This window comes from Priapulus caudatus, unplaced genomic scaffold (assembly GCF_000485595.1).
Source record: "Priapulus caudatus unplaced genomic scaffold, Priapulus_caudatus-5.0.1 Scaffold187, whole genome shotgun sequence".
Taxonomy (NCBI): domain Eukaryota; kingdom Metazoa; phylum Priapulida; class Priapulimorpha; order Priapulimorphida; family Priapulidae; genus Priapulus; species Priapulus caudatus.
The window spans coordinates 342,979-355,483 of record NW_014577248.1 but is presented as its reverse complement, the minus strand read 5'-3'; the positions used below and the strand labels follow the sequence as shown (position 1 = coordinate 355,483).

Sequence of the window (12,505 nt, the reverse complement as noted above, 5' to 3'; positions counted from 1 at the left end):
TTTCTCGCCTCTATGGTGTTTTTTATGCTTTTTGCCTACCCTAATTTCGTCTCAATAGCTATTTTGCTACAAGCGATAATGGTTTTTTAATCACTTTTGTTGTGGTATTTTACGCTTTCGCCGGAGAAAACAAACTAACAAAGCCGAAATTTGGTTTATTTCACCTTTCATCTGCAAGGTGGCACCACAATTGCGAGTAGGTATCGGAAGTATCGCTCTAGATTAAGCCGAGAAGACCCCGATGCAGGTTATTTATTCGTTAGACCAGTACCATCCTTCTCGGCAAGCTCGATATAGCCCTATATCGAGCTTGTGAGAGGGATGGTACCAGTACTAATTTTACGTTTGATATTTTTAATTTATTTTAATTCGGAATGTTCCTTATTTATGGTTATGTTCATTTCGGGCTATACTAAGATAGATATATACAACATATGTGTTGTATATATCTATGATCTAAGTACAGCAGCTAGAATTAAAATTATTAATCACGTAATTATATAATAGATTATTAATCTTATATATGTGTGTACGTACCATATTATAAAATCATAAAATCATAACACCTTATTTATTAATAAATTATATTTATTTTCCTTGCTAAGGATTGTAATGATTTGATTTTAAATATTATTATGCTTACAAATAGTACATTGCTTTTCCTCAACAGTTTGAGGCTACGAAATTTCTGGCTCACAATCTGTTTGTGGTGGCTGAGATTTTTACTCCGCAATTGTTCGTGTTGGCAAGATATTTTTGGACCCATGATACCGATCACGTTATTAATAATTATGTCTAAAATTCGACCGGTCAGTGAAAGTGCTATTATTTCCTAACTATTCTATCTGACAGGGTAGTGAGAAAATATAAGCAAAATCAATCAACAATAAACATAAACAATCAATCAATGCCTAGCGGTGAAGAACAATGTGCAGAGAAATATGTACCACAAAACAATATTATTCTGTAATATTTATTGTTCACTTATATCTACTCACTTTAATTAAGGAGTAGATCAAATGATAGGATCCTAATTTATCTTACTCCTGCTTTAATTAAAGAGCCTATATTGGTATTCAATACATAATCAATAGCAGATTCAATATCGAAGTCAATATAGCCGCGCTTTGCTTTATATTAGGAATGGTTATCTCAAGCTTGACTCATACACGACATACGTTTTAAAATACCTTGTTGTGGTAGTGACCTTCACAAGGCAAATATAAAATTTGGCTAAACACAAAGAATAATCAAAAGAAAGGACAGTGCGTTAGGCAGCAGCACGATTTGAACTCATCACTGGTAAAAAACCTCTGGGGTTAAACAGTTTTAACAGATTATAAAATTTCAATACACCTTTGCAAAACATATTGCCAAACCAACCAAATCCCTTTTTATAAAATAATAATCGCCACACTATATGGCCGTAGGAAGAGCACCAATCACAGAGCTCTGCACAATCTATACGAGAGCGGTTAGCCTAGATGCCAACAGTGACAAATGGTGCAGCAAAAACCTGAGAGCATGCAAACTCTATCAACAAGCTATCAATAACGTTGGCAAGTCACTCACATGACGCAGGCATTATAATGCTGGCGAAACACAATATTTGGCCAACTGTGTACTTATATAAATGGATTTGTTTTCTTTTAATGAATGGCAAGTGGCTTTATACAAATTTGTACCAATCGCACCTGGATAATGGATGTAACCAGACTGCAAATATGCCAAAATACTTGCAAGATGACTCATTTGTCAATCTGGCATTTTCCTTGTTGCAACGTGAACACACTCTATCCACTATCCACAAATAGTGTCCTGCATTCAGTTAAAGCTACATCACCATGGCCCAGTAAGACATACACACACAGTCCATGCGTAACCCGATGAATTACACAATGTAACGATAATTCATAATTTGGTCTATCATTGCCAATAACATCAAAATAATTTCATCTCTTTGTATAATATAATTAAGATAAACTATTAACTCTGCCAGCCATACGAGTGATAGACAATACATGCAGGATTTTCCGTACAGCCGAGGAACCAGGATAATTACTGCAGTTTGTTCACAACCTGATCCTGGGGTTGCCCATTATAATTACTGTATGGCCTATGATTAATGGCAGTAAAATATTTGCAATATTGCAGCACAGTCAAAAATTTACACGTCTTTATTGTTTCGATTAGTAACCGATAGATCTCCACGTTGATTGTTAGTGGATTAAGCTAAAATATGGCAGAACTTCAGTCATAAATATCTATTACACTGAAAAGCAACTATCAGAATTAACTGGACTTGAAATAACGCGTTTTACACCCAGCTTATTTAACAATTGATATCAAATCACATTTAAAACCAGAAGAGACTATTGATACAAGATTGCCGTGCACAGTCTTTGCTGTTGATCCTGAGCCGCTGCGCGCGGATGTGAGACGCCGCAGTCGCGGATATGCGCACGCAACCGCGGGGATGTTCAAGTATGAAGCGCTGTCCGCAGTGGAGACGTGCGCAAATTCGAGGGCCCCCGGCCGATCGTTCCTCCACAGCGGTCAGTGGATGGTCTGTAGTTTATAGAAGATAACAATGAAGACTTTGCTTCTAAATAAGGAAACTATGGCGGCTAAATAAGCAGCAATATGTCGACCCGCTCCAGCATAATACGGACTTAAGTCGCAAGTTTTGGTTTTGAGTAATGAGCACGGCCAACATGTCAAGCTGAACAATGGACCTACTGGACAAAAATGAGATTTTTACAAAAAAATTCCTAAGTGCTATTTAATCCGGATAATCTTAGGTTCAGATATCTCTAGATTGATTCATGGTCATTTTAATTAAAAAAATAAAAAAAAAAAATATTTTTTGTAAGGGGACGCTTTGATCTCAAAGCTGCATATTTCCGGAATAAGTCGTTTTCCCGATCTTTCAAATTGCTGTAGATCGGTTAATTCTTTAGATATAGCCCAAATATTATATATATTTTAAGGTAATAAATTGATCTATTCAGATATGCCACATAACGTCAATTTGTTAGAATTTCCTACTTAATCCTGGTTTTGGCTTGAAGGCGGGTCACATATATACACCATTGATTTCGTGACTAGTTATGTCAAAGGCTGTTGTCGGGGTCCGATGTAGCAGAAGCCTTCCAATTGAAATGGCCATGAATTGAAATTGGGTCAAGTTGGAATTTGTGTTTTGCGGAACTACAAAGAAAATGTCTCCTCCTTACATGACACCCTCCCTGATCAATCACGCTTTCAGCGTAAACAATAACAGAGATTGAAATTCTGCTCCGAGTTGGGGCCTCTTGATGTCATGTGCATTGACGTACAGACGTGTAAAGCCCACAGGCCATGGAACGTCTCAATAAAAATAAATATCACAAAATTTTTCACAATGATTTGACGCCTGTGTGCACTAAGGCTGAACGTATGTGAACATATTACGGTTAGTACTTTACTGCGGACGTATCGGTGACTAATGCCACCACTAAATTGGTAAAATGTTCCATGCACCTTTAAAAATTTCTGAAAATTTTCTGAGGTTTATCATCGCAGAACTCCCCAACACCGCCCATCCTCATGCACAAGCTATATGTAAACAACACGCGTGTTGCGAGCGTGCCTGCCTCGATATCATTTTCGAGGCCGCTAAGCCAAGCATAAAGCGCGCGGGAAATAGACGTCACAAACACAGCTACGTTCATTGCTAAAACAATCGAGTTAGCGCGGTTCAGGGATTTTTGGAATTATTTAATTTTAAGCAAAAACTTCAATGCTTCAATGAATGACGCCACTCGTTCACTTTCCGGAAGCGGGGTTAAAAATGTCGAATTTTTCCACTTTGATGCGAAATGGATCGCCGGGCATTTCATTATTTACGAAAAGTAAAACAGGGCCGGCCGAAAGACAGTCGCGTACAGAAACCTGGTTGACGTTGGTGCCGCCCATTTCATGCCATCAACAAAGAAGGCGCGCGCTTATTTGATCTACGGAGATGCGAAAATGCCGCAAAGAAGGAGCGTAGCACAGTGTCGCTAAACAGCGTGTTATTTTCGTATGGTTGGGCCAAACTCTATCATAGAAAACCGTTTCTAGCCCAGGCAAGAATGACCTATTTAGTTTCCTGAGTCGCGATTTGGTGCCTGTAATGGTCCTACCTTTTCAACTTATTAAAAACACGGGTTGCGGCGGAAGGTGTGATTGGGAGACACAAAGTGTCAATCCATGTGCGCATCACGTCCAGTTAGTGCCAGAAATAAATGATTGTAGGCCACCTGCATAGGATATTATACATGATCTAAAAATAGCAGATAACTACTTATGCAGAAACAGCCAGTAAGTTTATTTCTGCAATCAGAATTAAAACTATTTAGTGCACAACATGCCACACTGCCCTATTTACAGTTAGTCTCAAACAACGCCAACCAACACCAGTTTATATGTGAAAAGATTTAGAAACAGCAATGTGAGGTCTAGCAGATCAGATAGTAAAAGTCATAATTTGTTTTTGTGTTTAGTGCTATGTGCCTAATCGAGCTAGGGAAAGTCAGACTCATAAGCACAGGAGAAATTAATGTGGTTAATTCAAAAATTCAAGACGTATAGTTAACCATCTGTCTTGTTTAAAATGAGAAGCTTCTATCTTGGTTATTACCAGAATTAGTTATAATTACAAAAGGCAGGTTGGATTGCACTGGTGGTTCGAAGTAATTTACCATCTTTCTTACAAGTTGATTTTGGAAGCAATCGTTATCATAATTGGATTACTAGGTGTTTTAATTAAAATCCTTGGGGTAGATGAGAAGACTTAACTATCGCAAAATATCCATTGTAATGTGATTTGTATGTGCTATGATACTAAGTGAATGCATACTGTGATCATTTGCTTTCTTTAATACATACTCATAGTCATGGTTCCCTCAACCAAATATTTAAGTTTATCTTAATAGCTATTCACCTATAAAATATTAATCGAAGGATTTTTGCAATAACCAGTGCTGCATAATCACAACGAAGTTTACAAACCAGCTTAAAACTAAAAGGCCATTTGCCATAATAAAAAATGTGATCACTTCTCTCCATTCATCCCTTGCTTTTGTGGTGATAAGTTAAACATTAATCAACGTACTTGCAAAGCCCTTCGGATTTGTGCTTGACTGCCAACTCACAGGTCTGTACCTAGATAGGAAAATTTATGAATTACTATTGGTGATTTGGAATGAGAATGATTTTTGCCTTGTGAGAGTTTGAAACCTTCAACCCACTTTTCAATAAATTCCTTCTATAAGCTCGATGTTAGCAACTTTCGCTATAACAGTATTTTTGTTACTTTACAAGCTAAATGTGTAACAGTGCATTCAAACAGCCTACTGAAACCATTATGAGTACGATCATTGTGATTGTCTTCTGTCCATTTTTTATTATGCAAATGAAAGACACACAAAAATTGCTGGCCATTCGTAATAAAACAGTTTGACATAGAAGAATCCGCCTCACCAATTTCAAAAGTATTACCTAGATTGTTCTATATCATGAAACTGAAAGAGAAACCCTTTGGTGCAAAATAGTGTTCCTTGTTTCGATATAGTAAAGCGATTATTGCGGAATTTCCAGTGTTTTCACCACTTTCATGATAACCTACCATTATTGCTTGAGTAAACAGCAATTGTCTACAGTAACAATAAAAATTCTTAGAACTTCGAACCACCGCAAACTGCCTCAGTTCGAACTTATCGTTTTTGTGTAAACATTCGGTCTTCTGTCATTCTTGAACTAAACAGGAAGTATGCATTAGGCTATGGTGGCACCACCGCTTATCCTGCATACCACAGTGAAGGCACGGCCACTTGTTTGTCATTCATAACCGACACCAAATACAAGCATTCCAATTCTGCCATTAGGGCATGGTCGCGACACGATAAAGATGCATTGCTGTTACGATGTCTTTATGTTGAATAGCATTCCGTTCATATCCAATTTTCTATAACTGCATAAAATCTTAGTATTTTTAATGTTGGTGTAATCAGTGATATTTTTGCTGTCAGGTGAGACTATATTCAGCTATATTTAGTTTTTCTGAGCAAAAATCTCGCAATAGTCATTTTAAGCACACCTAAACATGATAAAATATGCAGGGGACAAATATTGGATAAATAAATGATATATTATGGTGCTCTGTATTGGGTGCTGGGGCTCAGCGAAAAAAAAATGTTCACAATTAATTATGGCAGGCTCATTAAGGCAATAAAAATTGCAGCAATCAGCTCGCTATGTATAAAGTGCAATAACTCTAGCAGTGCAACATTCAGTTCAGAGACATGTTTCAAGACTTACACATCTCAGCCAGCCCTCGTTCTGCTTTCCATCCTAGTTCCTCGTAAGCTAGTGTGGTGGCGGCGTAAACTGATGCCACGTCTCCTGATCGCCTGCCAACAACCTTATAAGGTACCTACAAGAAAACATTTATGTATTGTTGCACATTTTCACATAGTTTAAGTGAAAACTAACTACATCTGGGATAAAAGTATCTTGAAGGAAGGTAGCGACTTCATATTTTTCGGACAAATAAAAATATGAAATACTCTGATACTTCATATAGAAAGTCTATGATAAACAGTAACTTAAAGAAGCAGATAGTCATGTAGAAAGAAATCTTTAGCTATAAATGTCTTTACAGTTTTTATTGTTAAAGAGGATAACTCAATTGGATCCTCAGGACTCTAACAAGGTGGATTCTATCACATGTAAGCTTTTGTGCACAAGTAAACAATGTACATATCATAAAATTCACATACCCACAATTTATGTTAAATATCACATACACTAGCCATTATACCTTTTGGCCCGATGCTGCCTCAAAGGCTTTTACCATCTCTAGAACAGAGTAGCCTTGCCCAGTACCAAGATTGTATATCTATACGAAATACACAAAATATTAGTGATGGTGAGTTAGGACCTATGCTGTTCATGCATTAGGTCTCATAATAGACGGACACATTGTGCTCGTATATATATATATATATATATATTTATTATTTCATACATACAGATACAACGGGAAACAATGTTAGAGTACACATCAATGACATTACCTGATTAGCGCCACTGTGGTGCAACTAGACTTATATAATGGCCAGATAATACAGTCCTACCTTCAGTCCTGGGTTGTCGTGCAATTTTTTCAAACAAGCCACATGCCCAACTGCCAAGTCAACTACGTGGATGTAATCCCTCACTCCTGCAACACACAATGCTTTGTGATCACGCACGTTCCAAGTGAGTTGCACTCAGCAAGCATGTGTGGCATTTTTTACAAGAACCACCTCAATGTCACAGGACAACATCTGCATAAAATATAAAAACTGGTCAACACAGACACTGCACTTGTACACTGCCCATACTAATGCCTTTTTTTTATATAATGTAGGATATATATATATATAGAATGAGGTGTCCATTTTTTATTTTGTGAGCTTTCAAGAACATATGTCTCTTCCTCAGGCTTCACAATACATATTAATATTCATAATATTTCGCATATATATATAGAGAGAGAAGTAAAAACACACAGACACACATGTAGATGTGAATATAAATGTAGAAAAATAGAATAAGGTGTCAAATTTTAATCAGCAAGCTTTTGAGAGTATCTCTCCTCATCAGGCTATACAAGATATATTGTATAGCCTGATGAAGATAGATACACTCTAAAAGCTGGCTGATTAAAATTTGACACCTTATTCATATATAGATAAGAATTAACTATATATATAAATATCGATATATATATAAAGTTGTTCAGCCGAATTTGTGTGTTCGCGCATAACTAGAGAACTTCGCAGCCTAGTGAAAAACTAAATATATTTTCAGAATCAGCACGTCTGGGGGAGGTGGTTCTGGCTAAAACTCAAAAATTTCAAAAAAGTTAAAAAGTTAAAAATTAATAAAAATTATACAATTTCATTTTATTATTTATAATTTTTGACTTTTTTATTTTAATGACTTTTATCTTTTGATTTCTTATTATTTTTTACTGTTGGGATGGGATGGGATGGCATGCGATGGGATTGGATGGCATGCCATGGCATGGGATAGGATGGGATGGGATACAGTGGGATGGGATGGGATGGGATGGGATGGGATGGGATGGGATGGGATGGGATGGGATGGGATGGGATGGGATGGGATGGGATGGGATAGCATGGCATGGCATGGCCTGGGATGCGATGAGATGGCATGCAATAGGATGGGATGGGATATGGGATGGAATGGGATGGAATGGGATGGGATGCGGTGCTATGGGATGGGATGGCATGGAATGCGATGAATGGATGGATGCAAGGATGGATGCATGGATAGAGAGATAGTAGGATTTTTTTGGGTATTTTCCTTTCAACCAAGCGGTCACCAACTGACTAACGCCACTGATTTCCCCAAGCAACGCCGGGTATCTCGCTAGTATATATATATAGTTATTAATCCTTCCCAGTCTCGTCAAGCCTGCATACATCACCTTCACACCGACCCACGCGAGACATAACGCACCAACAATTAACACAAACGAGAAACAATCGGCCGGGGAACCCCGCGACACGAGGCCGCAGCTACGCTCACCTGTTCCGTCTGTTGTCGGGTAGTCGTCGCCGAAAACGCTCAGCAGGGGGCGCCGCCCGATGGCGACCTGCGAGACGTAGGGCATCAGGTTGTTGGGGGCATCAAGCGGGTCTTCTCCGATGCGACCAGACGCGTGAGACCCGACGGGATTGAAGTAGCGCAGCAAGAAGACGTTCCAGTTCTGTAAGGAAAATTCCCTGCTTATGTTATATATTATATATATATATATATATATATATACATATATTATATTATACTATATTATATTATATATCGATATATTATTCGATGTTGGACCGCTGCAAGGGTTTCACTAAACTATTAAACTATTGCTGTGATCTATTAGGTCTGAAACACAGCAAGGGTTAAATTTGGTGGCTACACGTGACATATACACATGCTCTTTTCATATGGCTACCTATCTCGTCAATCCTAGGGCCTGACTCGGGACTATAAGATCGTGCACGGAGTGGTTAAATTATTGGCACCAGCTATGTCGACTAGACATCAGAAGCGGTTGTCAAGGCCTCCGTACGCGGCAACCAGCTAGCATTTACCGGTTCCGCATGATGTAGATCTTTAAGGATCTCTTCGATGAAGTACTTGGTCTTGCCATACGGGTTCGTGCAAGATCCCACCGCGTGGCATTCGTCCAGAGGCAGGTACTGGGGTTCTCCATAAACCGTCGCAGAGCTCGAGAACACCAGATTGTGAACTCCAAACTCCTTCATGACCTGCGCGGCGGCAAGCACACCGACAAAACACGACTGTTAGTCATTGTTTAAGGTTACTCTCAAGGTTTTAGGCAAAAATTTACCGATTTTTCCTTTTCAACTTTATTCGATGGCTAACACTATGTGCCACCTCTGTACATACTCATTTCTCCATATAACAATACATGTGAACTTTCAGAACGTTTTGATTGACCGCGTACACGTGTAGTGAGCCACGGTTGACATCACTGATGACGTCAGAGACATAATACAACCAGCATTTCCAAAACATACCGGCCGCACAAATGTTTACGTTATCGCTTGACTCCTGGATGACATTTACGGCATGAAATAATCATAAATGAATATCAACAACCGATTTCAAGTCTTGCTTGTAATGTAACCAGCGGTGATATTGGACAAACTAATACGCGTTTGGCTACAAGGTTATGTACTTATTAACTACACAAGGTGCCAGTTACTCTAGCATTCGTCAACATTGCATAATCAATGGGCCTAGTATGCCTTTAACACTAAACACGTTGGCAAAACACGACTGTTGGTGATTATTTAACACCAAACACGGCAGCAAAACACGACTGTTAGTCATTGTTCAACACCAAACGCGACAGCAAAACCCGACTGTTGTTAGTCATTGTTCAACACCAAACGCGACAGCAAAACCCGACTGTTGTTAGTCATTGTTTAACACAAAATGCGCCGGAAAAACACAACTGTTAATCATTGTTCAACGTGCTACGACTTCATTTAGGTATACTATCCATATCTTCTTGATAACAGAAAGGTGCATCGGAGGTGAGATCTTTTCTAAGGTAACGATGAGTTTTTTACAGGAGACAGGTAAGTTGATCATCGTCTGCTCATGGAGAGTTTACCTCGACTAGATTGATGGTTCCTCCCACGTTGACTCTATAGTAGGACATAGGTATCGTACTGGATTCCCCTACAGCCTTCAGTCCCGCAAAGTGAATCACGCAAAGAAAGTTGTACTGCAACGAAAATGGCAGATGGAATTAACAAACACAGGGGAAAATGGCATTAATTCAATACACACTGTACATGTGGTTGAAACGTGTGCAGGCTAGTAAAAGTAGGTGCTATGTGACTTCACAAGGGTTACCACTTGAGTCAATGTTTGTATTCGAAACTTAGAGCAAACAAGCCAAGAATTAAATCAATATTAGTTTTTAACATGTACTTTCACACACGAACACAGCTAGAGTCACACATATAAGTTAAGTAGATAGCATTCATGCAATAAATCTTATTGAAATAACTCACAACAAACTGTATTGTATAATAATAATGTGAAATATACCAAATACGAAATATTTGACACACAAACCAAAAAACAAACTATTTCGCTAGGTTCTTCAGCTATTTTCAGCTAAGATAGGTTAAAATTACGCTTCATAAAAAGTTTTATGGTTCAATATTTATTAGGAATATTTTTTTTTAACGTTTTAAAACTGACGGCTATACTGTTGCTTACAACGACGGTGGCGCCACTGGCAGCGCACCCACTGAAAAGTTGCGCAAAGCAACGTTTCGGCTCCAGGCTACAGACCGAGGGTGTTTCTCATTTATTAATTTAAGAGCAGAATAATTGCAATATCTTACAAACGACATACAGTTTCAGTTATAATATGGATAAATTTGTCCTAAAATGAATATCGTTCGGTTAAATAGCATTTAGGTACAAATATAATTGCACTTTTGTTATTAGACCTCGGTCTGTAACGTGCAAAATAAATAGGCAAATGTGCAACTTTTTCAGGGTGGCAGCACAGTCGCGGGTGTCATGTCAGCGCCCAAAAATAACAATTTCGAAATTCAATGTTGTTTTATGACAAATGTGAATGCGGAATTGTAGATATTTATAGATATGTGCTATTATTTATAAATCTACTATCATAACATACTCTCAAATTCTAGAGGAAAGTTTACACCTGTTATCAGAAGAACATTTGAAGTAACTTGCAAAGTGAATGCTAAAACTCAAACGAAAGTGCCTAATTGGAATCAAAATTCAACAGTACCTTACTGAACACTTTTCTGAGAGCAGACTTGTCTAATATGTCAGCTTTGAAGAAGATTATCTCCTTTCCTGTCAGCTGTTCAACCCGTACCAAACTCTCTGGAATGCCACGTTGGGAAGCACTATCACAGCCTGCACCCAACATGATGATAGTATCACCTCCGAACCATGGCGGATACTACCTAGCTGCATACATATCTATACATGCACCCTAACGTACACGAATGACAGAAAAATCCCCACAAATTTTTAATCAACATAATCAAATTTTACAACAACATTTACGATTACATACCTTTACAGGAATTTGAGAAGTTGTCCATGACTACAGGCTGGTAACCCTTGTTTAGTAGCTCCAGAACCGTGTGGCTACCGATGTATCCTGCCCCGCCAGTGACAAAGACATACTCTGTTTCTCCCATCTCAAGGGGCTGTTGTCTACGTAACAAAACAATGTAATCTATATATATAGCAAACACTCACAACAAAATCGGACTACAATATAGACCTCCGAAACTACACGCTTGATACATTAACAAGAACACATTCTCAAGTGCAATCAATAGGGAAATAATTTATTGCGATAATGACCTATGTCAATAGATATTTTTGTCTTGTTGGAGTAAGAAATAGCATAAGTATCATAACACCAGTGTTTCCCCTGCATTGACACGAGCGAGGCGGGCCGCCTCGCTCAAATTCTCAGCTTGCCACACAGAAATTTGTCCAAAACACCGCCTCACTGATGAAAATCACTGTTCTTCCATCAATAAACTACACTTTATTGAACTAAAATCGATATATAGCTTCAAACGTAAAGCACAACGCCGCGTACTTACGATACTGTCAACACACGAATCTTGGCAAGGCATATATATATAAACAGGTTAGGAAGACGATTGGTCACGTACTTGAATGCCACAGGCGCCATGTTGACTCTAGCAGCGAATTAAGGGTGAATTAATTAAGGGCGCTATACCTATGCATACATACCAGGAGTAGATAATAGGGAGGAGTGTGACATCAATAAACAAGGGAAATTCGTCATTTACTAGCCTTATAATACCTACGATTTACTACGCGTAACTCATCCAACTTGAGCTCAAATCGG

At 38.4% G+C, this 12,505-nt stretch overlaps 1 protein-coding gene across 3 annotated transcripts in view; it reads right to left on the bottom strand.

Annotated features, from left to right (window-relative positions):
* The window catches only part of LOC106806964 (UDP-glucose 4-epimerase-like), a 15,928-nt gene that overhangs the window by 2,106 nt on the left and 1,317 nt on the right, over window positions 1-12,505 (bottom strand). For 2 of the 3 annotated variants that reach the window (XM_014809151.1, XM_014809150.1), the window contains exons 2-9: window positions 11,690-11,832; window positions 11,396-11,526; window positions 10,232-10,345; window positions 9,180-9,356; window positions 8,623-8,803; window positions 7,161-7,246; window positions 6,845-6,922; window positions 6,343-6,457 (exon numbers count right to left, since the gene is read on the bottom strand). In XM_014809151.1, coding sequence (XP_014664637.1) covers window positions 6,343-6,457; window positions 6,845-6,922; window positions 7,161-7,246; window positions 8,623-8,803; window positions 9,180-9,356; window positions 10,232-10,345; window positions 11,396-11,526; window positions 11,690-11,816 — 1,009 coding nt within the window. In that variant the 5' untranslated portion in view covers window positions 11,817-11,832. The remainder of the gene's footprint in view (window positions 1-6,342; window positions 6,458-6,844; window positions 6,923-7,160; window positions 7,247-8,622; window positions 8,804-9,179; window positions 9,357-10,231; window positions 10,346-11,395; window positions 11,527-11,689; window positions 11,833-12,505) is intronic. The other variant, XM_014809152.1, reaches the window with a different exon arrangement.